The 24,684-nt window shown below is 36.1% G+C and overlaps 1 protein-coding gene and 2 pseudogenes across 1 annotated transcript in view; 2 read left to right on the top strand and 1 right to left on the bottom strand.

Annotated features, from left to right (window-relative positions):
* Window positions 1-537: 537 nt before the first annotated feature.
* Window positions 538-6,879, bottom strand: LOC101788520 (pyruvate dehydrogenase (acetyl-transferring) kinase isozyme 1, mitochondrial-like; annotated as a pseudogene).
* Window positions 6,880-7,036: 157 nt separating this feature from the next.
* Window positions 7,037-8,048, top strand: LOC100731781 (PHD finger protein 6-like; annotated as a pseudogene).
* A 9,437-nt stretch (window positions 8,049-17,485) lies between these two features.
* Window positions 17,486-24,684, top strand: part of Std1 (3 alpha-hydroxysteroid sulfotransferase) — a 28,535-nt gene continuing 21,336 nt past the window's right edge. Inside the window, 3 exon segments of the mRNA NM_001172893.1 lie at window positions 17,486-17,656; window positions 18,532-18,740; window positions 21,157-21,283. Of these exon segments, the coding sequence (NP_001166364.1) occupies window positions 17,521-17,656; window positions 18,532-18,740; window positions 21,157-21,283 (472 nt within the window). The 5' untranslated portion in view covers window positions 17,486-17,520.

Genomic DNA, 24,684 nt, shown 5'->3' with positions numbered 1-24,684 from the left:
ACTTTGCAACAATTAAATGAATTCAAAGGTAAGACAACGCATATAGAAACGGAAAGGGAATTAATTCTATACCTACAAGTCTGTCTGCTTTACTTGTAGTTGGTGACTGATAAATATGAAGAGCATCTCATCAGTACCAATTAAATGATGGCAGAACTCCAAATAGCAGAAATCTACTGAGTATTATTTAGCAAATGTTTCTAGCAGACATGAATGAAATATACATGTTTAAAAATGTAAATCCAAATACCTCAATATTTCTGAATTCTATAATAAAACATTAAGTTGACTAAAACTACAGTTATTTAAAAATATGTTCAATTAACTGTGAAAATGTAAATGTAAAATAGGTATAATTTTATGCTTTAGGAAGTTTAGCAAGCACAAATAAAATTCAGTTTACATTCATTCCACCCAAAGAGTTACTTTTACTTTGAGGATGACACATGAAGTGTTTGCTATTATATAATTCTGAAAGACATCTCTTCCAAATTTAGCACTAAAACCACCCTTGCACTTTCCAGGTTCACAAGTGAATTAAGCTCTGTGAGTCACCATCTTGTCCTTTGGTTCTCTGTATGTGACACACCAGTCATCAGCCTCCTGTTTATTGCTGCAATGCTTCCACATAGCTGTATTATGCACTGTGAATCTCTTAATTGATTCAGTTGATAGTGCCTTAGATGAATAATGGCATTTCTGTCATAGTCCTCTAGGGAATACAATTTCAGGTCCCCTTGGAAGCTGCATACAGACATGTGCATTACGATATGTTATGGGAAGTTGATAACTAAAACCAAGCAGGGATGCTGCTTGGGAAGTTTGCATGATTGGATGGTGTGCCATTGAATACTTATAGTTGAGCCTGTCTGTTTTTCTCAAAGGGACAGCTCTCATTTTCACAGTAAAATCCTCATTACACTGTGTAGTGTGAACATGAATTTGAGGACAAACACATTTATTGGCACATTGCTGTAGAGTGGCACTCCTGAAAACTTCAAATACCGCAAGACAGAGGTGTTATGGTATGTGAGGCACTTCCACTGGTTGCCCTAGTAATTTTGCTTTTAGTTCTTGTACTTTTAATTCCAGAAAGTATAATACAAATCATATAGATGTCTGGCATTTTCATAGCCATTTTTAAGAACCTCAAACACATCACAGTTTGGATTTGTTATGTCAATGCAATTTTTAAAATTTTTATTTTGAAAAGAATAAAACCAAAATGAGAAAATAATGTGATCATGTAAAACAAAACAATGGACATAGTTACATGATCTAAAACTGCAATACAAGGTGCTCTACTATGGGTGCCATGATATTTCCTGTTATCTTCAATAGAATTTCCAATATTGGGGCTAGGGATTTAGCTCAGTGGAATAAGCGCCTGCCTTGCAAGCAGGCAGTCATGAGTTCAACCCCTGGTACCAATAAAATAAGAAAAAGACAAAAAAAGTATTGTAGAACTTCCAATATCATCAAGTACAATAAAATTGAACATAGGAGTACAGAACCAAATCTATAAAAACAGAACATTGAACACATTATAGAACTTCCAAAGACTGTAATAGTGAAACCAGTATGGGTATCCTAGTGAATTTTATTGTCTTAAGGATAATTGAGTATACTCTCGATCTTGATACTATCAAATATAACAGATTCAATAAATCAGTCAGAACAACACAGTGACTGAACAAATTAAATTCAAATAAATTCAGTCAAGACAAGGTATTGAAAGCAATACATGGTTTCAGAATAAGTTAAAAAGAATTTAAAATGATTACTATATTATGTCCTGTCATCCTAGGAATAACTATCTATGCCCTCCAATCTAGTACAAGTAGATGAACTGGAACAAAATGTAACCAACCTAATTTATATTCTGTGATGACAACAATATGGATTTCAAATCATGACACAATCTTAATAATGACCTCTACCTTGTCTTTTTAGAGCATTCCTCCTCTTTCACTTTCACAGGGTACATTTTACATTTTGTATCCCACTGACTCCTTTAGTTTTTTAAATTAGGGAAGCAACCCACTATTTATCTAAGTGGTTCTGAACCCTTTTACCCATGAGCTTGGTCTCAAGTTGTATCCATTTACCTATAAGAGCATCAAGGTTTTCCTTCCTCATAGCTGAGTAGTTCTCCTTTGTATAAAAATGTTATGTCTTTCCAACCAATATGCAGCTGAAAGGCCAGCTAACCCAAATTTTTTCTGATTCCTTGTCACATAAAGCATTATTTTCTCATATTTGACTTTGAGTCCATAAAAACACTTTCAGGATAATTATATTTTTTATGTAGAGCATTTTTATGGACCCTGTCTCCTGATATACTCTGCCTGTATTTCTTTTCATTAGTATATCAAGGCCACCCATGTTTGCAATTATGTCCAACCTTCTCTGCTTCATTGCTGCCATGCTATTTTTCTGCCATTAGTTGTCTACTTTTCCCCTGCATTCCACTCTCTGCCTCATTCAGACAGCCCTCTCTGTCTCTGAACCTGAAATCATGGTATTTTTATCTCTTTCTAGATTGACTTCCAGTATTTTTGTAGGGCTGGATTGATGACTGCAAACTCCTCCAGGTTCTCTTTGTCATGAAAGTATCTTATTTTCCATTAATTTTGAGAGATGATTTTTCAGGGTGCATCCATCTGGGTTGGAGGTTATTTTCTCTCAGGGCTTGGATTACTTCACTCCAAGCTCTTCTGGATTTGATGGTTTGTGTCTAGAAGTCTGTCATGATTCTGATGGGTTTTCCTTTATAGGTGATCTATTTCTTTTCTATGACAGTTTTTAACATTCCTTCTTGTGTTGAATTTCTGGGATCATTATATGTCTGGGTGTAGATTTATTTGGTTTTAGCTGGCTGTAGTTATGTTTGCTTCATTTATCTGAATACCATTCTCTTTTCCTATGCTTGGGAAGTTTTCTTTAGCTATTTTGGCAAATAGTCTTTTTATTTCTTTGGTGTTTACCCCTGCTTCTTCACTCACATATTTGTTTTTAAATTATAGATCCTCTTGTCATTATCTAGCATTTCAATTGTTCCTTCCTGGTTCTTTGTTATTTTTGAGAAACATTTTCTTTCATAATCACATCTTGCAAACTTGTCTTCAAATATGATGGCGCATATTTAGATTCCTTCAAGCAATTTTTCCAGCTTTCAATGGAGTTTTAACTTTCCTGGTAATCTCTTTGAATCATCTCATGTATTCGAGATTTTTTTGTATACTTCATCAAAGGTTTCTCTCCTTTCTTCTGCTCCTCTATTCTTACATCTCCGTCTTCTTATGAGGTGCTTAGTATTCCTTTTATTATTTTTCTTATATCTTCTTTTACTTGTATTATTATTTCTGATTTGTGTTCTTTTACAGTGTCAGAAAGGTATTTCTTTATGTCAGATGATTCTTCTTCAGAAACTGCAGGTGTGCAAGCCCAAATTTCTCCTGTGATTATTTCTCCTGGGCCACTTTTGTTTGAGTTGGGGGCTGTAGAATTCCTTTTGTTTCTTCTCTTGTCATGTTTCTGGTTTCTTCCAGACAAGTGTATTGTGGGGGCTTCTGGCACTTTGTGTTCTGGCTATTATTACTCCTATGTGTTCTGGCTATTGAATGCTGCACTTCTCAGTCTGCTAGTGACCACTGAAATAAATCGGGGGAGGGCAGGCTAGTCACTCCCTTCTGAGCTTATCAACCACTGGAAGACTTTACCACACTAGTGTGTACCACATGGATTGGCCAGTTATGGAGAGCTTAATGGAGACCCCTTCTTTGGCTACTGTATCACACATGGGGCAGGATTCAGTCCAAGGAATTCTCACCAATCTGCTCTGCTCTAGGAGTGACTGACTGAAGACATTTCAGTTCTGGTTCCAAGCCTGTCCTGCCTGACTCCAAAATAACACCCAACCAATCAGCCTTTCCCACAGCATGACTGAGTTCCCTGCACTCACTGCCAGCCAGTGAAGATATCTGAGCCACAAAGATCTCTGAGCCACTGCTCTTCTCTGCTCCACCTCTCCCCTCAATGAATGCATCCTCTCACCAAGGTCCTTGGAGTCTCCCACCCCCAACTTCACTGTGACCCTGCAGTTTCAGATTGCAGGGTGTTTCACACACAGCGGGGCCAGCTCTGGTGAGAGCATGTGTGGCTACAGCCTGCCTTCCATATTTTTCTCTTTTTTTCCCCTTTAGTTTCTTCCTGTATTGAGATGATCCATCTTCCATTTGCTCTCTCCATGATGCTTTTCCAGCATCTGAGCTGTTTCTTTCAGAGAGGCTCTTTAATTTACTGTTTATTGATCTACCATTTTCCCAGCTTTTGACAATGATGCCAATATGTTTTTGATGAGATGGACTTCTTTGCCCCCAAATAATTCTGTTGATTCAATAATCTAATTTAAATGCTACTCATGTAGAATCAGTCAAAAATACTGAACATTCTGGTTGACGACAGGATACACCTTAAAATTCTCTCTGTATTCAGTCACATCTTGGTTCATTGAGAGAATGATGTCATTGTATTAGTTTTGGATCAATATTACAGTATTTATAAGGTGTGATGGTGACATTCCAGGGATATACTCTACAAGGGAAGGCACCATGTTCTATCCTAGGGAAAACATACTTCATAAATAGCTTTGGAATCTTCAGCACTTTTGCCTTTAAAACCAAGATATTCTTGAAGGGTCTGCACATACCAGATTTTTACCAATTGAATGGATGGTACTCTGAGAGTATCTGAAAGGTGATTTTTTTCCCATTCATTGTATTTGACAACTTAATGGTATATTTTTCCAAAGAAATATACATGAGTTATTTCACAAGCATCCAGTGACCTAAAATCTGGGAAGTGCTTCCTGGAGAGTTGCAGAATTGAGAAATGTAAATAGGAATCCTGGAAAGCTACTGTACCATGTGTACTTGATCCTGAGTCCAAGGTGAGACTGTGGCCATTGCTGAGGTGAGTAGAACATGGTTTATGGTCTGGGGATCATGAAAATTTAATTATCCCACACTATCCAATTTGTTTTTGATTTTTGAATTGCTATCATTACCATTGAGGGTAATAACTGATATGCATTAAATTATCTTTGCTGTATTATTTTTCTGTTGTTGATTTTCTTTCTTTTCCTTTTATTGAATTGATTCTGTTGTCTGGTGGAATCATGCTATTGGAATTCTTGGAATTGTAATTTTCATTGTTTTTTCTAGACTATCCTTTAGAACTTTGCAAGTTTTAGAGATCTGATGTATACCAAAACATGAAATACCTTTAGTAGTCTATTTCTTGGAAACTATTAAAATTAAAAATGAAATGATATTAGATTTAATGTTGAAGGAACTGAAGAAAATGTTTTATCTTCTTAAAATGCACCAGTTCATTGAGTAAACACCTGAGGAAAATTAAAGATTAATATTAGGCTAAATACTTATAACAGAAGGAAACTCCATGCAAAGTAAAAATAAATAAGATAGGGAAAGGAGAAAAGGAAGGAAAAAGAAAAAGAAATAAATTCACTCATATGCACATAAAATAGCTAAGATTACTATACTACTAATTCTATTTATTCTTGGAAAAGAACAGTTAATAATTATATGATTACATCAGCCTGTATATCTCTATCTGGGAATCTAAGCAACTATTTGGAAGACTACATTATGCATTATTACAACCATTGTTAAATTTCTATCCCGGAAATATTTGAAGCTATAGTATATGAAGTTTTATCCAAATATTTTAAGGAAAAAGACAGACACTATGGTAACTACTATTCTTTAAAAAAATTATTTAGCTATTTCTTATGTTTATTTTAATTAACGGAAAAATTTAAAAAATTAGGATATATAATAGTAACTCTTTTCGATCTCCTATTAACTTGTTTTGAAGTCCTGTAATACTCCCACGATCTTGTTTTGACTGATTAGACTCTGTTCCATTCTGTGCGATAGTAGCAAGTCTGAGGGTATAGGCAACTAATTTGAAGGCAATAAGATTCACAAAGATGCCCATTCTGGTTTGACTATTGTCTCCTTTGGAAGTCCTGTAATGTTCACAATGCCTAAGTTTTATTGGTCTTGTTCTCCACTGTTTTGTCCAACTTTATAATATCTAATGAGATAGACAATTCCTTTTAAGGAAACAAGAGACAACGTTGATAACCATTGTTAATAACCTTGTACTCTGTTCTACATCATGTGCTATGTCTATCCTTGGTTTTGACTTACAGCTTTGTTTTGCCATATTTGACTTTATTCTCTCCCCCCCCAAAAAAGTAATAAGAACTAAGGAGTAATAAAATCCAAAATGTGTAAATTTTGTTGTAAAAAAGAGAGGGAGGAAAAAAAAGAGCTCTAACAGATATAACAGCAAGTGTGTTTAGGGGTGTTAAATAGCTGACTATATTAATGTTTTTGGATCATTGAACACAGCTGTTTGCAGTCTCTCTGTTTGAATGTCTACTTTGTATTCTTTGATACTGTGATTTGAGCAACTATTTCCAAGATGATAATATGTAATCTATTAACAGGTGATTTCTTACTGTTATGTTTTTTTTTTTGTAGTTCTGTATTATGTGTAACCTTACACTGCTTTGTTTTGTTTTGTGTTTTTCTCTTTTTCCTCTTAAATATAAAAAAAATTCCTATCCCGGTTAAAAGCATACATTTTTATTGTTTTGGGTTTTTGTTGATTTTGTAGTTGTTGTTTGCATGACTCATTTTTTTTGTTTTGTTTTCTGTGTTTTTACTCTTTCAAATAAAATAAAATAAAATAAATCAAGCCAATTTCTCCTCTCCTCGAGTGAAAGGTAACAAACTCTTGTGACCGAGCCCCACTCTGAGGGGCAACCAGAGAATGCAGACCCATTGCTTTCTCTTCAATCCCTTTGGCACTTCTCTCTAGCAAACACCTCTGGGAAAAGCTACATTTCTTGAAATTTTAAGTGTCATATCTAAAGGCAATTTACAAATTATGTCAAGATTAATTGAAAAGAACAAAGGGGCCTGCAAGATATCTGAAATGTGTGTTTTGTAAGTCAATTGGAGAAAAGAAATGTGGACAGATAGTAATATCAGAACACCAAAAGATGGTGATAAGTGCATGCTTCTTTAGTATCATCACAGTCTTAAAATGAGTGTCTTGGTGGAATCTCTATTGAAGATGTCCAAAAGGAAATTAAAAGAGATCAGGTTGATGTGTTCTTTGGGCCACTGTCCTGGAGAAACAATTGCTTGAAATGTGAAAACATGTCACAGGACATTACACTACCACTGTGCTTTGCATGATAGAGCTCATAAAGGAGAAAGACATAAACGTGGAATTTACATGATTTATTGTGCAAAACATAAGAAAACTGCACATAATTCTGGATCAGATAATTTAGGAGGAAATTTCAATGAGCATGATCTGTAGTTCTCATGTCCCAAAAGTAAAAAAGAAAAGTCACAATGGAAGGTCCAGAAAAACTAATTTTAAAGGAGTATCAGAAGATACCAGGTGCACAACTTCTGATGGAACAGCTGAAATTGAAAGCATTTCCTGTAGAGATATGTTCTCCACACAGAAGCACCCCAGTGACAACCTAAATCTGGATGTTGTCATGTACAGGAGGAAAACAATAAATCAAGAGGAAAATTGAATAGCTTTAATGTAAGAAGAAAACTGCTCATTATAAGCACATGTAGTTTTCCTCTGGTGCAGTTCAGCTAACAATGAAAGGAGCAGAATTTGGAGATTTTGATATTAAAACAGTATTCAGAAGATTAAGTGAAAAAAATAATGTACACTTTGAAGTCAGCCTGGTGCTACTATCAGATGTAAAGTAAAAGCCTATGTGAAGACCTAAATTACCATTGTGGGGTACAAGACAAAGCTAAATAAACTGAAGACACATCAGGAGAAATTTACAACTGTATTGTCAAAACCACAGTGAAAATGATGAGAGGGATGAAAAAGATGAGGAATGAGAGAGTAAAGTCCAAGAAAAAGTAGAAATTGATCAGCAACAAGCTCAGCAGCATTTTAACAGAAATTAGGTTAATTATATGGGATCTGTTCTCGGGATCTAATATCTACTTATAAATACATGATGAAGTAATGATATACAGTAAAATTTTATAAAAATCTTTGCATGTTTATTTAAGATAATGTTACCAGAATGCTGAGGATTATATAGGATTGTATAGCTTTTTTTTAACTAGCAAGTATTCAACAACAAAAATAAATTATCTACTTTATTAGTAAATGTAGTTATAGTGTCAAATCATTAATACATTCTCAATCCTCAGCAACATAATGTTGGTTATATTTTCCTCAAGAATTGTATTTTACATTTTCTTATGCTTTAAACAGGTTCATGGGACAGGTTTAGAAAAGTCAGAATGAACAAGAATTCTATAACTACTATTCTTTTTACTGTTTTCTAAAAGGTTTTGTAAATTTTACTGCCCAACTCTTAGATCCTTCATTGACCTGCCTAAAAACATCTTGTGTGTTTTATGAGTCTTCTCGAGACTGATGAATTTGACATGTTGATATTATGTAACTATGGTTTGCAGTTTCTGGAAATCAATTGAAACTCAATTAACCCTTAGCATAGTGTTAACAGTTAAAGCAGACACTGACATGAAGCAAGTTATATTTCTGAACTGAACAAGCTTCTACTGTCTAGAGTGCTTACATTTGTTTAGTGGATCATGCTGAAAGGAAACTTAAGCATATTTTACCTTACAGTGCAAATATACTACCGGTGATAACACATGTTAATTTGTGCACGTTTTTTGCACGTAAGTATCAGAGACTTGAAATGGAAAGAACCTTCTGTTTATCTTAGCTTTGAAATCACATGTTGAGAGTTTCTTCCTAAAATGTGCTGAAGCTTTTTATTTGGTTTCCTGTCAGAGCAGTTCTCACTAGTATGGATGAGGGTACCTGGGGATTATGAACTGTGAGCTCTTGTGCTTATGCCAAAATTCTCATGAAAGCACACTTTTTCTCTTTCCATGTCATGAAAAGAACTTCTGGCAAAATGACTGAATCATTTTGAGTTTAAACCAACAATTGGCAACAGGAAATTAAACGTCTTCTGGATTTAAGGGGTCATTACCTTGTAAGAACTTTAGACACTATATCTGAAACCCATTCCTGTCAAGTGCACTGTTGTGTAGAATGGTTCACATATTGGCCCACCGTGTATACAGAGGTCTCCTATGCTATGGAAGAAAAACAGTCTTCACATAAAAGAGCATTGATTTTTAATTTTGTGAACACTATCTTAGAAAATTATTTAATAGTTTTAATGTTTTCAGTAATTGTTTGTTTATCTATTAAATAGGTTCTTGTGCCCTGTTTTTTCCCAGAAAGGCCCAACATTATTTATTGATCATCAGAATTGTGTTTTAAAGCCAAAGAAACCAGCGTTTCAAAAAGAATCATCATATTGCTATCTGTTGCTCTTTAGATTTTGTTCCACTTCCTGCAGAAGGAAATTTATGCATTTCTTTATAGAAAAAAAAACTTTAGTTGTAGTCTTCTTAACACTATCACAGCATCTCAATAACAAAGATATGAATTTTGATTTCTGAAGCATTAATTGATCGACCACAATAACACATAGTTAGAAATGAAGGAAGTCATGTTAATTTGACTGTCCATTGAGATATTCTGCAGCTGATAGAAAAGCATTTTTAATGTAATTCGTGAAAAATTACACAATATTTTGTGACTGAGTGTTTTAATGGTTAGTTGCTTAAGAACAGTTTTGTCAAGCCAGGCATGGTGGCTCACGCCTGTAATCCCAAGCAGTCGGGAGGCTAAGGCAGGAAGACACTTGCGAGTTTGAGACCAGCCTAGGCTAGTGAGCTCAGGGCTAGCCTGAACTGCACAGCAAGACCCTGTCTCAGAAAGACAAAAAAAAAAAAAAAAAAAAACCAGAGTTGTTGATGACCTTGTGGGACATGGGAATTCCATCCAGCAGGGTGTACAGGTCCAGGATATAACCCAGACCTCCCATGATTCCTGCTGTCCCCACAGACAACCTCAAGGGACCCAGGAACTCCAGGCAGTGGTGCACAAGGGGCCTTACTAGACCTTGTCTCTCCCCCAAATCCTGCTGTCCCAGAAGATCACCTCATGGGACACAGGAACTCCAGCGAGCAACATGCATCAGATATGACTCTTGCCATCCTAGCAAACCACCTTGCCTGCCCTGGGAACTGCATCCAGAGGCACACATGCGGCCAGACTAGATTCAGGCCATTCTGGCGACTCCTGACTTCTGGGCAGATCACCTTGCAGGACCCATGAATTCCTGCCAAATTCATGGGCAACTGATGCCAACACTGGGCCCTTTCCATGTCCCTGCAGTCCTGGGCACACACCTCAGGACATAGGATATACAGCCCATGACACACATCACTGCAGTCCCACTGCTGCCTTCAGGGACACTCTCACCTGGACATAGTATTGCTGGTGAAACTCCAGCTCCCACACATTCCCCTAGAACCCTGAAGTGCAGTGGATTAACCATGCAGTACTGAGGGGAGACTCAGTAAGAAGAACTCAGCAGGCTTCCATCAGTGAGGTGAGTTTGCCTCTAAAATAGGAACAGTTTGCCCCCATCATTGGGTAATCAAGAGCAATAATGAAGCCACCTCTAGAAGGCCATAGACAAGCTTGGCACGGGGTTGGGTGAGTCCTTCCTCCACACAGAGAAAATCAGGTAGGTTGAGTAGGATGCCAATAAGGCCTCCCCCAACCTGGAGAAAACTAAGGGGGTCTGTGAGATAACCAGAGACACAGTAGGGTACCAGGTGAGACAAACACTATAAACAGGGAGAACAGGTGACTCTGAACAAGCTGAAGAGATAATAATATCAGGAAGTACCAGGTAATTTCCATCAGTGCTCCTAGGCTTCTCAGCCTAGGAATAACATAGGACTCCCCCCAACAGGCCCTGCAGGGAGAAGTTACATGACTGACCCACCTCTTCATTATGCAAAGCAGCAATGGACAAACATCAATCTTACATTAGGAACCCAAGATACACACTACCAACAGTTGATACTAGTGGGATAGAAGAACCAAATACTAACCCAAAAGGGGAAAAAAGCAAAATGAATAAGAAAAATGCAATTTCAAACATCTACTCCATGAGGAACAATTATAGGAGATATTGAAATAAAGGTTTTAAATAGTATCACACCAGAAATCTCTGAAAAGACAGCAAGAGAAATAAAAAAAACTCTATGAAGCTATAGAGAAAATCATAATAGAAGTACTCTCTCATTTAAAAACAGAAATAAGAACCTTAGTAAAGGAGTTGCTGAGCACAGCTAAAGAAGAAATAGATAAAAAAGTACAGGATCATAGGAAAATGATTGAAATCTTGAATAAACAATATACAAAACAAGCAGAATTCATGAAAAGAACTCAAAGAGACATTCAAGAAACAAAAAATTCTATTGAAACCTGGCAAAACCATCTAGATGAGACTAAGGATAAAATTTCAGACCTTCGGTAGAGAATCACAATTAGTGATCACGACAGGATAGACTTTTGAAAATAGCAAAGCAGCATTAAATGACAACATCAGCTTCAAAATGATGCCACGAGAAATAATATAAGACTAATAGACATCATGAAAGACACAGGAGTCAGTGCAAATACCATAACTAACATATTCACAGACGTAATAGCAGAGAAGTTCCCAAATATGGGAAAATATCTCATATGCAGATTAGCGAGGTGTATAGAAAACCCAAAAGTCACAACCAACAAAATTTTACACTCAGACCCAAAATAATTAAGATCTTACATACAGCATAAAAACAGAATACTAAAAGCTGTTAGAGAAAAGACACAACTCAGCTATCAAGGAAAACCCATTAAAAATCACAGCAGACTTTTCAGCACAAACCTTCAAGTCAAAATGAACTTGGAGTGACGTATTGCAAGCCCCGAAAGAAAACAGCTTTCAACCCAGAATGATGAACTCAGAAAAATTTTCATTCGAATTTAATGGAGAAATAAGATAGTTCCATGGCAAACAACAACTGAAGAAATTCATGTCAACCAAAGCAACCTCAGAAAGAGTATTGAAAGATATACTAAACAGAGATAAAAATGACAACAATCCCAGAACAACAACAGAAAGAAACCACCAGGTAGGACAAGCAATTAAACAAGGGGGAAAGGAGAATGCAAACAACTGGAACATAAAATGACAAAGCCGGTTCAGTACATTTCAGTCATATCTATAAATGTCACTGGCCTCAATTCAACTGTCATAAGAAATAGTTAGACAGAATGGTTAAAGCATCATGATCACACAATATGCTATATACAAGAAGCACATCAGACCCTAAAGCAAAGTCATAGATTAAAAGTCAAAGGTTGGAGGGCTGGGGATTTAGCTCAGCGGCATAAGTGCCTGCCTTGCAAGCAGGCAGTCGTGAGTTTGATCCCTGGTACGGATAAAAACGAAAAAGACAAAAAAAAAAAGTTAAAGGTTGGAAAACAGTATTCCATGAAATAGGAACCCAGAAAAATCATGGATAACTATTCTATTGGTAAACAATGTGAACTTCAAACCTAAAGTGATTTAATGAAATAAAGAAGATCACTACATGGTTGTTAGTGGAAAAATTCAAGAGGAAGAGCTAACAGTTACAAATACAATTACCGCAAATACCAGAGCCCCCAACAATGTAAGAAATACTCATGGCCATGAAAAACCAAATACACAAGAACACAATTACAATCGGTTACATTAATACCTCATTGTCACAAAGAGATAGATCAACTAGACAAAAAGTCAACAAAGAAATAACAGAACTAAATAATACCTGTGAGCAATTGTAGTTAGTAGATGCTTACAAAGTGTTCCACCACCCATAGCAGAATACACATTCTTGTCAGCTGCACATGGGGCATTCTCCAAATTAGACCTTATACTATCTTGTAAAACATTTTTAAGTAACTGTAAAGACATTGAAATCATCCCATGCATAATATTTGATCATAGTGCACTGAAATTTGAAAATAAAGGCAAAAGAATTTCCAAACCTTGGAACATTGAACACAGCTGTTTGCAGTCTCCCTGTTTGAATGTCCACCTTGTGTTCTTTGATACTGTGATTTGAGGAACTATTTTCAAGAAAATAGTGTGTAATCTACTAGCAGGTAATTTCTTACTGTTATGGTTTTTTGTTTTGTTTTGTTTTGTTTTGTTTTGTTTTGTTTTGTAGTTCTGTATTGCGTGTACCCTTACGCCGCTTTGGTTTGTTTTGTGTTTTTCTCTTTTTCCTCTTAAATAAAAAAATAAATTAAAAAAAAAACGAATTTCCAAACCTGCATAAATATATGGAACTTAAAAAACAACCTTCTGAATAACCATTGGACTGCAAATGAAATTAAATAATAAAACCATACCTACAGTTCAACAAAAATGTAGAAATTACATACGGTAAACTGGGATGCAATGCAAGTGGTTTTAAGAGGGAAATGTATAGCAATAAATTGTCATTTCAAGAAAACAGAATGAGCACAAATGAACAACCTAATGCTTCATGAAGCTTCTAGAAAAAAGGAGAGCAAGTTAAGCTCACAGTTCATAGAAGAGAAATTGTTTTTTCTTTCTTTCTTTTTTTTTTTTTCTTTTTATCGGTACCAGGGATCGAACTCATGACCACCTGCTTGCAAGGCAGGTGCTTATGCCACTAAGCTAAATCCCCAGCCCCATAGAAGAGAAATTGTTAAGATTAGAGCAGAAATAAGAGCAATTAAACTAAAAATAATATACAAGGCATAATGAATAAAAAGCTGGATTTTTGAGAGAATAAACAAAATTGATAAACCTTTAGAAAACCTTATATAAGAAAAAACAAACCAAAATTCATGCAATAAAGACTGAAAAGGGAAAATTACCTCAGATCCCATGGAAATTCAAAAGATCATGAATATCTATATTGAAGGTTTCTATTCAGATGCAACAGAAAACACAGAGTAAATGAAAAAATTTCTAGAAACATATGAACCACCAAAGCTTTCTCCAAGAAGATATACCAATTTTGAATAATGCAATAGCAGCTACTGAAATTGAAAATGTAATTAAAAACTTATCAACCAATAAAAGCTCAAGTCCTGATAGATTCATTGATAAATTCTACAAAAATTAAGAGAATAATTGATGCCAATACTCTTTAAACTGTTCAATAAAATGTGAACTGAAGCAATCCTCTCTAAAACATAACTGGAGGTTAGTATTACTCTGACACCAAAACCAGAGAAAGACCCAATCAAAAAGGAGAATTATAGGCCAATCTCACTAATGAACATTGTTGCAAAGTTGGCAGACAAAGTGTGGTCATCCACAGTTTGGGAAAGTGGAGAACGTGGTAGAGAAAAAGAAATGGCATATTCACAGAATTAGTTGTTCTAGGATTCTATGTTTGGTGAATTGAATTAATTTTCTGTGACTGATTTCTTTGACATCATTTAGAAAAGAGAAATGGAAAGAAAAAGACAAAGAAAGAAAATAAAACAAGTAAGCAAAAATGGGTAAGAATAAAAAAGAAAAGGAAAAGACAACTTGGAGAGACAAAATATTTGAGAGAAAAGGGCCATTTGCTGCGTTCCAGTTTCTTCCCACACTGGATTCAGTCTCCAATAATTTCTTAATGATACTGAAACTCATCGACAAGACATAAGCCCAGTAAGGTGAGACATTCTGTCTTTGTCACTATCTCCTCACTGAGAAAAAATACTGGACACGCACAACTCCTGGGAGAAGAATTGTATTTTGGCTCAAACTTTGTAGATGTTGCAGTCCGTGGTAACTTGGCTACAAAGGAGAATGACGGAGTGGCAGAAGGGCTTGATAGAGGGCCAGCAGTTTGTGGGATGGTGCTCAGGTTGCAGAGATAACTGGAGAGAGAGATAAACACTCCTCACCATGCCATCGGGAACCTGTATCTGCTGAGAAGAACTCACTTCCTGGGAGAAAGTCAGCTATCAGCCCCCTTATTTAGTCACCTCCCAAACACACATCTATGATCTCACCGGGCTTGAAGGAGATGCCTACATATAAATTACAACACAATCCTAAACTTAGAGGTTCTTTAAAGTAGATGAAACACAAGTTCAAGTTCAATGTGGCCAAATAAGTAAGACGTTATTACAAAAGCAAAAGTAAAAATCAGTAAATATAAAGTTCAGTGGTAGAACACCTTCTAGTGCAAATATAATGAAAGGATAAAAAAACAAAAATTTACACTTGCTTTGACAACCTCTTGTATTTTTATGTCTTTGAATCTTCAGTAATGCTTTATAACTTTTGAATTATAAATATCTCATTTTATCTTAATTTATATTTCCTTGATGATTAATGGGCTTCAGCAACAAACCTTTTGTGTATCTGCCTGTTGAAATGGAATAGAAGTCTCATCCAAATATGAACACAATTTACCACTGAGCTAAACCTTAACCCACCCCTCAAAATATCTTTTTCCCTACATTTTTAAAGCTACAACACTGAACACAGACACTGACACTTCATAAACACCCACCAATCAGGTTGCTGCAAGGTTTCCTGGTAGCTGAGGACCATTACTGACTTATGCTTAGGCATTTGAGGATGCTCAGTAGATGTCACACTATTTACAATATCCTTATCTGGACTCAACTTTCAGTTGCACTTTACCTCCCTCGTTCGTGGCCTTTCTCTCCAACAACCATAAACCCAGGTAATGATAAAAAAAAACCCACAATTTCAATATAAAAAATCATAAAAAACCCATAAATTGCATCCCAGTAAAATGTCAAGGCCATCAAAAAGAAAAGAAAACACAACAAAAACAGTCGCAGTCACCATCAAAGCCAAGGGGAGGCCTTGAATTTACGGTCAGTAGTGATTGAGTGATATGCTCTTCTGGATGGGATAGCGAATCCAAAAGTACATGAGGGGAAATTAAGGAAACCGGAACAAAGAGTGATGGATGGAATTTCCTTGTGCTCTCTTTAGAGTTATTCGATGTATTTCAGGCCATTAAAAATCAAAATGTTTTTAAAATGTTAAATATGCTGATATTTCTTTATCCTTGCACTTATTAATGAGTATTTATTTCTCACACCTATACACGAAACCTGATCCTTTCCAAAACTTATTCTTATCGACTTCATGAAGGCTCAATACAACTAAAATTTGGTCCACGTACTGCAATGTCTTTCTCTTTTTGTGAGCACTTCCCTGAACTGCAAGGTAAGTTTGTGATTATTTGGTCTTTAATGCAAAAAAAAACTGATCTTCCAGTGCCGTCCAGAGCTATCAGTGGTAAATGTGGCTGGAACTAACACCAGGAACACAGATCTCATTCTCCTGTCATGTGATGCTTGTGATTTGAAAAGATGCCTTTTACTTTCAAGGCTGAAATGTGTGTAATTATGAAAGAATTGCATGAGTCATTAGTGAATAATGAAGAGACAGTCATGGTAAATTTTCCTGAAGTGGATAAGAAAACAGAATAATAACATACCTGAGAGAGAGGCAATGTCTGTGATCCTCTTTGGTGCAGCACATGACTGTAATGTGTTCTGCAGACCAAACAAGGCACTAGGCTATGCAGAAAATGGAGCAAGGCACTCCCCTTCCTTCAGTGAAGAGAATGTGGCAACAGGTACTGTGCAAAACGTTTGCATTAACAAAGCTCCATTGGAGTCACATGTAGCTCTAAGAAGAATGAAAGAAGCACATTCATTTATCCAGTCAATGACAACGGCAATATTGTCTGCATCAGCCTCCTGAGTCATAGCGAGTGTTTGCCACTGAAATTCTTCCATGATTTTCTTCGCTTTTTTGTTTGTCCTTTGTTGGTTTTTATGCTTTTGAGACAGGGTCTAACTCTTCAGTTTATTCTGGCTTTCAGATCACAGGGATCTTTCTGGCTCATTCCCCCAATTTTTGGGATTACATTTGGGCAGCACCATGCCCAGTCTCCCCCACACTGCACTACGAATAGAAATCAGGGACTCCTGCTTCATGGGTACTGTGCTGCTAAGCTGAAGTTACAGATGCAAAATTTTTTTTCACTTTTATGAGACAGTACCTCACGGATTAGTACTGACTAGTCGTGAACTGTTAGGGATGCTCCTGCCTCAAGTCTCCAAAGTGCTAGTATTACAAGCCTGAATCACACAGCTGATTTGTTCTTTTTATATATACATTTAAACACATTGAACCAAGTGAAGTTTACTGTATATATTTCTATATAATTTTACTTGTTTTGAAAATCTAGTTGTTGATCTGAACTACAACTGAAACAATACTAAGCTCAGAATAATCAAACAATTGCTCAATACAGAAAACCTTGTGATCAGGAGATACAGATTTATTTGTGATTATTTACCAGGAAATTTTTTAATAAGATAAGGAAGGTTAGCTATGATCTATAAATACCTCTTGTCACTTGCCACAGTTGGAACACTAAAACAAGGCACAAAGAACTCACCACCATGTCAGATAACACTCCGTGGTTTGAAGGGATAAGATTCCCTATGGTATGCTACAGTCCTGAAATATTAAGGGAAGTACGGGACAAGTTTTTGGTGAAGGATGAAGATACAATAACAGTGACGTATCCCAAATCAGGTAAGGAGATGGGATCATGAGCCTATCCTATGAAAATCTATGATTTGGGTTTCAGTAATTTTACAGATGAATAGAAAGCTCACAATATTCTAGAAACCACACAGTGCTTTGAGAAGCAAGGAATAGTGCCTTACTGCATTTGCATTAAGAGAAAAGGTTGCATCTCAAATATTACACAGGGAGGTGAGAATAAAGAAGGACCAGAAATGTAACAGGGAAATACTAATGCAGATTCTCAAATTTGAATAATTTTATGGGGGTCAATGTGGTAAAGGATGACATTGGAATTTTCATAACACTCAAAGAGTAAAGACAGTGGGAGTTTAGTAAATGGGCTTTAGTAAATAGTTAAAGAACTATTAAAGTTCTAGTTAAAGACATTTAAATACTTATTTTCTGAAAACTGGTAGATATTCAAATATCCATTGTCAGATGAATGCATAAGTTGAATGCTAAATGTATACCACAGAATATCATGCACTCAGAAATGAAATTCGGAAACATGACCCAACATAGATGAATAGAGCTCATTAAGCTAAATGAAATAAGCCCATCATGAAAGGAAAACTGTTACATTTTCACTTATGTGAAATACTGGCACTACTCAAATTCATGGACATAATGGGCAATATTGGTTGCCATAGAGTGCATGGAGTCACTGGGGACTAGTATTTTATGAGTAGAAATATTTATTTTTCTTAGACAGATTATTTGGGACATTGAGCACTAAATGGAGTATGATAACCATTACTTGAAAGAACTGTAAATTATGCTTAAAAATTGCTGCAAGTTTACATCTATATTGTGCATATTTTAGGGCAATTTATAAAACTCATGTTGATATCACTGACAATCATTATTCCTTCTTTTTTCAGGAACCAACTGGTTAAATGAGATTGTCTCCCTGATTCTTTCCAAGGGGGATCCCAAGTGGGTTCAATCAGTGCTCAACTGGAAGCGTTCACCTTGGATAGAGTCTACAGGAGGTTATGAATTAGTGAAGGGTCAGAAGGACCCACGAGTCTACACATCCCACCTGCCCCTCCATCTTTTTCCCAAGTCCTTCTTCAGTTCCAAAGCCAAGGTCAGTGAACATCGATTTAGAAATTCTTGTTCAGTCAGTCAAGGTCTTGGCCTGGCCCCAGGTGAATGGCTTAAATGAAAGAGAAAAATGATTTGATCTTTCATTTCCAGGAGGCAAAAACCTTATAACTGAATCCTGTATTATCTCGTGGTTGAGACGCAGAACTTCTCTGGGTGTCCTAAATTTGTTTATATTTCAATTTAAAGGAAGGGGATTCTGAGGCAAACTCAGAAAGTGAGTTGGATCTTGGAAGTCACTTCAAAAACTTTTACCAGTAGTAAACTGTGCCAATTCATTGGACTTTTTGATCTATGAGGTTGGTGGCTCTATTGTTCTTAATAGGGGAATAAGCAGCCCGTGATCTTGGATAACTCAGTTGTGATCCACCTGACCTCAGAACACTGTGCCTATACCCTTTTCCAGCCTGATCAGAGATTCCTGTGTTCAGCAGCTTAACAATGCACAGTCCGTTTGCCAAAAGAATCCTTTTAAACTGCTATGTGCCTAAATATCCATGATGTTTTAGCTGAAATGAATTCTCACAATGTGGATCTTGATGGGATGTAATAATGTCCTGAATTAGCTGGTTGTGCAGTGTCTACCATTTAGTCCATATGTGAATAAAAGTATACGGACCATTCGGCATATATATATATATATATATATATATATATATATATATATATCCACTGTCTTAGAAGCCCATATTTTCAGGAGAGACAGGATTTATGACTATGAGATGTATTTCACCCATTCTTTTGCTACATTGTAATGTAATTGGCCAATATTAATCACTAGATCTAAAGTAGGACTTAACTAGAAAAATAAGTTTTCTGAAACTTCTCCCTCCCTACAGTAGTTGTTATTTCTTTAAAGAAAAATAAAGCAATAAATTTTGTCCCTCAAAGCACAGTTTCGTAACATCCTGTTCCCAAAATTTTCTGTTTTGCCCAAGCAAGGCCACTTATATATGTTGCAAAACTCAAAGCTTATCAGCCTGCCTGTGTTTTATTTCTGTCCACATGCCCTCTTAAAATTCATGTGATTAGAGACACCAATCCCAACAACCACGACCAAATGTATTCAACCAGAGCCGACTCCTGTGCTCAGCCTGCAGCCATTTTGCATCCTCCTGAGCCAGATGTCTACCTAGTTAGTCCTGTTTTTCCCATGTTTTTCCCATGGTCTCTCCTGACTCTTGAAATCTGCAACCCCTCCATCTTTGTATGTGGAAACTTCGACATCAGAGTTGTCCTTCTGTGAAGCAGTAGTTTCACACACTCGCCTATGGCCAAGTGACTGAGCTGCCATCAACATTGGGTTTTCTAACTGCTGTGTATTACTGCACATAGCTGTCTGCTGAGATAAGCCATCTCAAAGTAGCCAAGTGGCTAGCAGATTGTCACTTGAAGGGAGCGGGCAGATCCAGATTCTAGCATCCCATGTCTCTTTTTTAGAAATACTTTCTCTTCCAGGCTTTCTTTCTGCGGTTCCAAAATTTTTAGTTAAATCACAATGAGTAACCTAGAAACTAATGCCATCTTTAGCAAATATCACGTTTGTGTTGCATAGTGATGTTATTACACCCAATTGAAATGAGATCTTAAGGAATTGGTTAATCTGAGGCTGAGACATTTAAGACTAAAGAGAGATGGTGTCAAAATCATGGGATAAAGACCCAAAGAAAACAAGATTATGAAATGCCAAGTTATCTTTTTTCTTTTTTTGGTGTGTGTGGGGTTATTTTTGTGTGAACACATTCTAATCTTAATTACCAGTCTCATGAATATTTGTGAAACTATGCAATGGACAAAATATCACCCAGATTAATATTGAGAATATTTTTGGAACACAGCAGTTTCTTCCAAAACATGTCCAAGTCAATGAGTGGCCAGAGAGGTAATTACTCTCCTGGCTTAAAACTAAGAATCATTTTGTTTGCTCTTGAAATTCACCTAATTAAGCTTATCCTCTTAGAATTGAGAAATGTGGCTTCTTTAATCAAAATAAAGTCTTTGAAACTGATTTCTGGCTTTTTTATGTGAAAAACTGTACATTTATATGTGCCTATGAACATAGTAGAATTTTCATTGATTTTCCTTTTTGGCAAAATTTTTACAAATCTAAGATTTCTCACAAAATTTACTAGTTATAACCTCTCAGTATATTCCCCACATGAGTAGACAGACAACTCAGAAGGAACATGTATGCAATCCTCCTCATTTATTACACTTATATCAGAGAGCCAGCTAATAAAATTTTAAAAATCTGTATTTGATTACTGAGTGCTGTCACAAATTATTTGATATAATCCATGATATTTAATAGGCATTTTGTACAAATTTCCTAGGTAAAGATCAAACCATGTAGGAATGAACTCTACTAATTGTTTACTTTCTCAATTTTTAAATTTAAGGTGATTTATTGTATTAGGAATCCCAGAGATGCTCTTGTGTCTGGTTATTTTTTCCTGAGTAAAATGAATGTTACTGAGAAGCCAGAGACGCTGCAACAATATATGGAATGGTTCCTGCAAGGAAATGGTGAGTTGCCATGCAATGTAGGAATTTAAGAACTCAAGGTCTTTCACCCACTTCACTGAATCCATCCAGGCACTTTAGTTCAGCAGCCTGCAAGTCCAAGGGTCCTTCCTCACCACAGCACAGCTGTATTTTATGACCACACTCTCATGCACAGTACTCACACTCCACACAGCACTCCAAAACAAAAACAATAGAAAAGAAGAAAAGAAATGAAATGAAAAGAAAAGTTATATAAAGACACAGCCAGGAGTAGTGGAACATGTTCGTTATTTCTGCACTCAGGAGGCTGAAGCAGGAGGATTGCTTCCAGTTCAAGGCCAGCTAGGACTATATAGGAATTTCACGATCAGCCTGAATTGTACAGAGAACTACATGGGGAGTTCAAGATCAGCCTGAACTATGTAGAGAGACACTATCTCAAAAACAGAGAGAATAATTATTAAAACATCATATGCGTGCTGGGGATTTAGCTCAGCAGCATAAGCACCTGCCTGGCAATTGGGAGGCCATGAGTTCCATCCCAGGAACTGAAAAAAAAAAACATTATATGCATAGGTCTACATCTACACTAGATTGTATCTGCTGTGATTAATAAGGCTATATATTCCTAGGATTGAGACAGAGGTGTACATCCATCAGTACTCTTACATGAGACCAAGGAAGTCACCAAAAGGGGAGGTCAGGACCTTGATTCATATGTTCAATTGAGGCAGTTATAGGTGTCTTGACTTCTAGGACAAAAAGACAATTTTCAAAACATGTAGCTAAAAATCAAAAAATAATTTACTAGGCAATACACTACATACTCAGGAAGAATAGAGTGTGGGTGCTCAAGAGAGAGCTCGATATGCTCTGGGGCTGCAATTCATATGTGGTCTGGGAGAATCCAATATATTGATGATCTCAGATGTGTACAGCTACTGTCATCAGGCTATTTTGGCGTAGAGTAGGATGTGAGCCATTTTCCTGCATTTGAATTTTAGAGATTTATAACTCTGTCAAGTGTGCCACTTCATTGAGGTTGAAGGTGTCTTTGTTGAAAAGCCATGTACCAATGAAAAGCGTGGCCTCTGATTTTGAGGATTAATGTTTCTTTATATTCTTAAGGAATTTGCAGAATGGAACAGGTATTGGAACTTTCAGCCATTTCTGTGTCCTTACCCTGTGGTTTTCTTTAAATACTATATTAAAGTCATGATTATTCTCTTTTCTATATACCCATTTTTAATACTAATTTATTTTCTCCCTGCATCTATGATACTTTATTTTTTAAGCTAGGTTATGGATGAGAGTCCCTCTTCTTCTGGGCACTTTGGGCTTTAGTTTTCATAGAGTCTTTTCAGCCAGGAATTGAAAATCTTCTCCTGACTCATGCAAAGTCAGTTTATTGTTAAAGAGGCATAATTCTTTGATACTTACTTCATTAATTGAAAATCTTCTCCTGACTCATGCAAAGTCAGTTTATTGTTAAAGAGGCATAATTCTTTAATACTTACTTCATTTTGGGGGAATTGGGCCATCAGCAAGTCATTCAAGCTTAGAGAGAGATGGACATGAACATCATTTCTAAATATAAGGCATGTAGTGTACAATTTATAAGTTACAGTTATCAGGAAGATATATATATATATATATATATATATATATATATATATATATTGTTTGGAAAATAGGACACTAGAGGATCAGGTAGAGCTGGAGAAATCTGGAAATACAAGTTTATAAAAATATTTAAAAATCAAGGGTAAAAACTTAAAATAGAATTATGGTGAACTGTTGCCCCCATAATACAGAAATTAGATGTTATTGGGCATATTGGAATAATCCTTTCATAACTAACATTAATCTTTAGTTATCTTCTGGTGTTTAGTCAACAAACAGGTACATTTTAAGAGCATATAAAAATTTACTTAGTTATATAATAATAAATATAACATGTTTAAATTTGAAATGAAGTTGTTTCCAGGAAATACTACATGTATTCCACTTCTTGGTGGCCACTGGGTCATCAGAACTCTAAAATAGGCCTCAGAACTTATACTGTAACTTGTACCTTTTAGGGATGAACACCTTTGTTGTAACTGAATTTAAATAATAGAAATATATAAAACATGAAGCAGACAACACAGAGTTAGTTTTCATTGCAAAACTTATAATGTTCATAAGCAAGACTATTTTTATTCTGTGCTGAGTCTATGTAAGTTACCAAATCTTTGCATACTTCAATGTACATCAAAATATCATAAATTACTCCACCAGCAAAGGGTTTAAAACACATTTTTTGAAGAGCTACTAGAACTGGTAACCTGAACTTCTTGTGGATGTAGGTTAAGATTTTGAAGTTGTGACTAGAGACTGCCAGTAATGGCTGGTGTCATATTTGGAGCCCCTTTTGTGATGTAGTTTTAGTCTTTGTTTGTTGTTATTTTTATTATTGTTTTGGAGGATGTTTTTAAGACAGGATCTTGGTATGCATTTCAGGGTTGAGTTGGGCTCACTTTGTAGCCTAGGCTGGTCAGGAGCTTACAGTGATTGTCCTGCTTCACCTCCACAGCACTGGGAATGCCAGGAGTGTGTCACAACCTCTAGCTTAGCACTCTGTTTTTATACATCCATGAGGTACTATATTTTGGATTCTACATTTTATTGGGTATTTAAGATTCTGTTAAAATAATATCCATGTTAGTACAAATAAATCTATGTTTGTAAAGCAAACATAGTTCTCAGGGAGTTCTCAGGGGGTTATTTCTGAGGGCTTTGAGGGCCTGCTTTCTTCTTCTGTTCTTGCCTTTACCTATTGTTATCTGTGCAAGGAATCATCAGTGTTTAGTTTCACTATACACTTTTCATGGAAACCATTGGGGCATTGTCTGCTTTAGTGACCCACCTTTTGGCTGAGTATATGCCATCTATCTCCTTGAGTCTAACAATTTTCCTGCTTGCACCATCAGATGATTCACCACAGATGAAGTATCTCTTAAAGGAATGCCATCATTTGCTGTGTACTGGCTGAATTTGGAGACAAAGGCTGACATCCTGACTGTCCTCTTAGCTCTTCACTGTTTCTTAGGTTTCCCATGCCTTGATTACTGAACATCCAAAAGATTGATGACACCAGTCTTAATGAGGCAATGCTAATCCATTATTATCATCATTATCATTTTTCTGCACATTAAAGCACTTTAAAATGTAAAATGAGATTGAAGACAAGTCTATATTTTATCTTTTCAATTATATTAATATTTTTTTTGAGACAGGGTCTTTCTAGGTAGATAAGATTGGCTTTAAACTGACCATTGTAGCTGAGCCTGATAACAAAGAGGTAGCAATCTTCCTATCTTAATGTTGAGAGTTTTCAGATTATAGCCTTGGACCACCACAGGTAGTTATTTTATGAGAGC

The sequence above is a fragment of the Cavia porcellus genome, unplaced genomic scaffold (genome assembly GCF_034190915.1).
Source record: "Cavia porcellus strain 051 isolate PalLab524CR breed Dunkin Hartley unplaced genomic scaffold, mCavPor4.1 scaffold_7, whole genome shotgun sequence".
NCBI lineage: Eukaryota > Metazoa > Chordata > Mammalia > Rodentia > Caviidae > Cavia > Cavia porcellus.
Note: the sequence above shows the minus strand (reverse complement) of the source record. Positions and strands in the feature narration are given on the sequence as shown.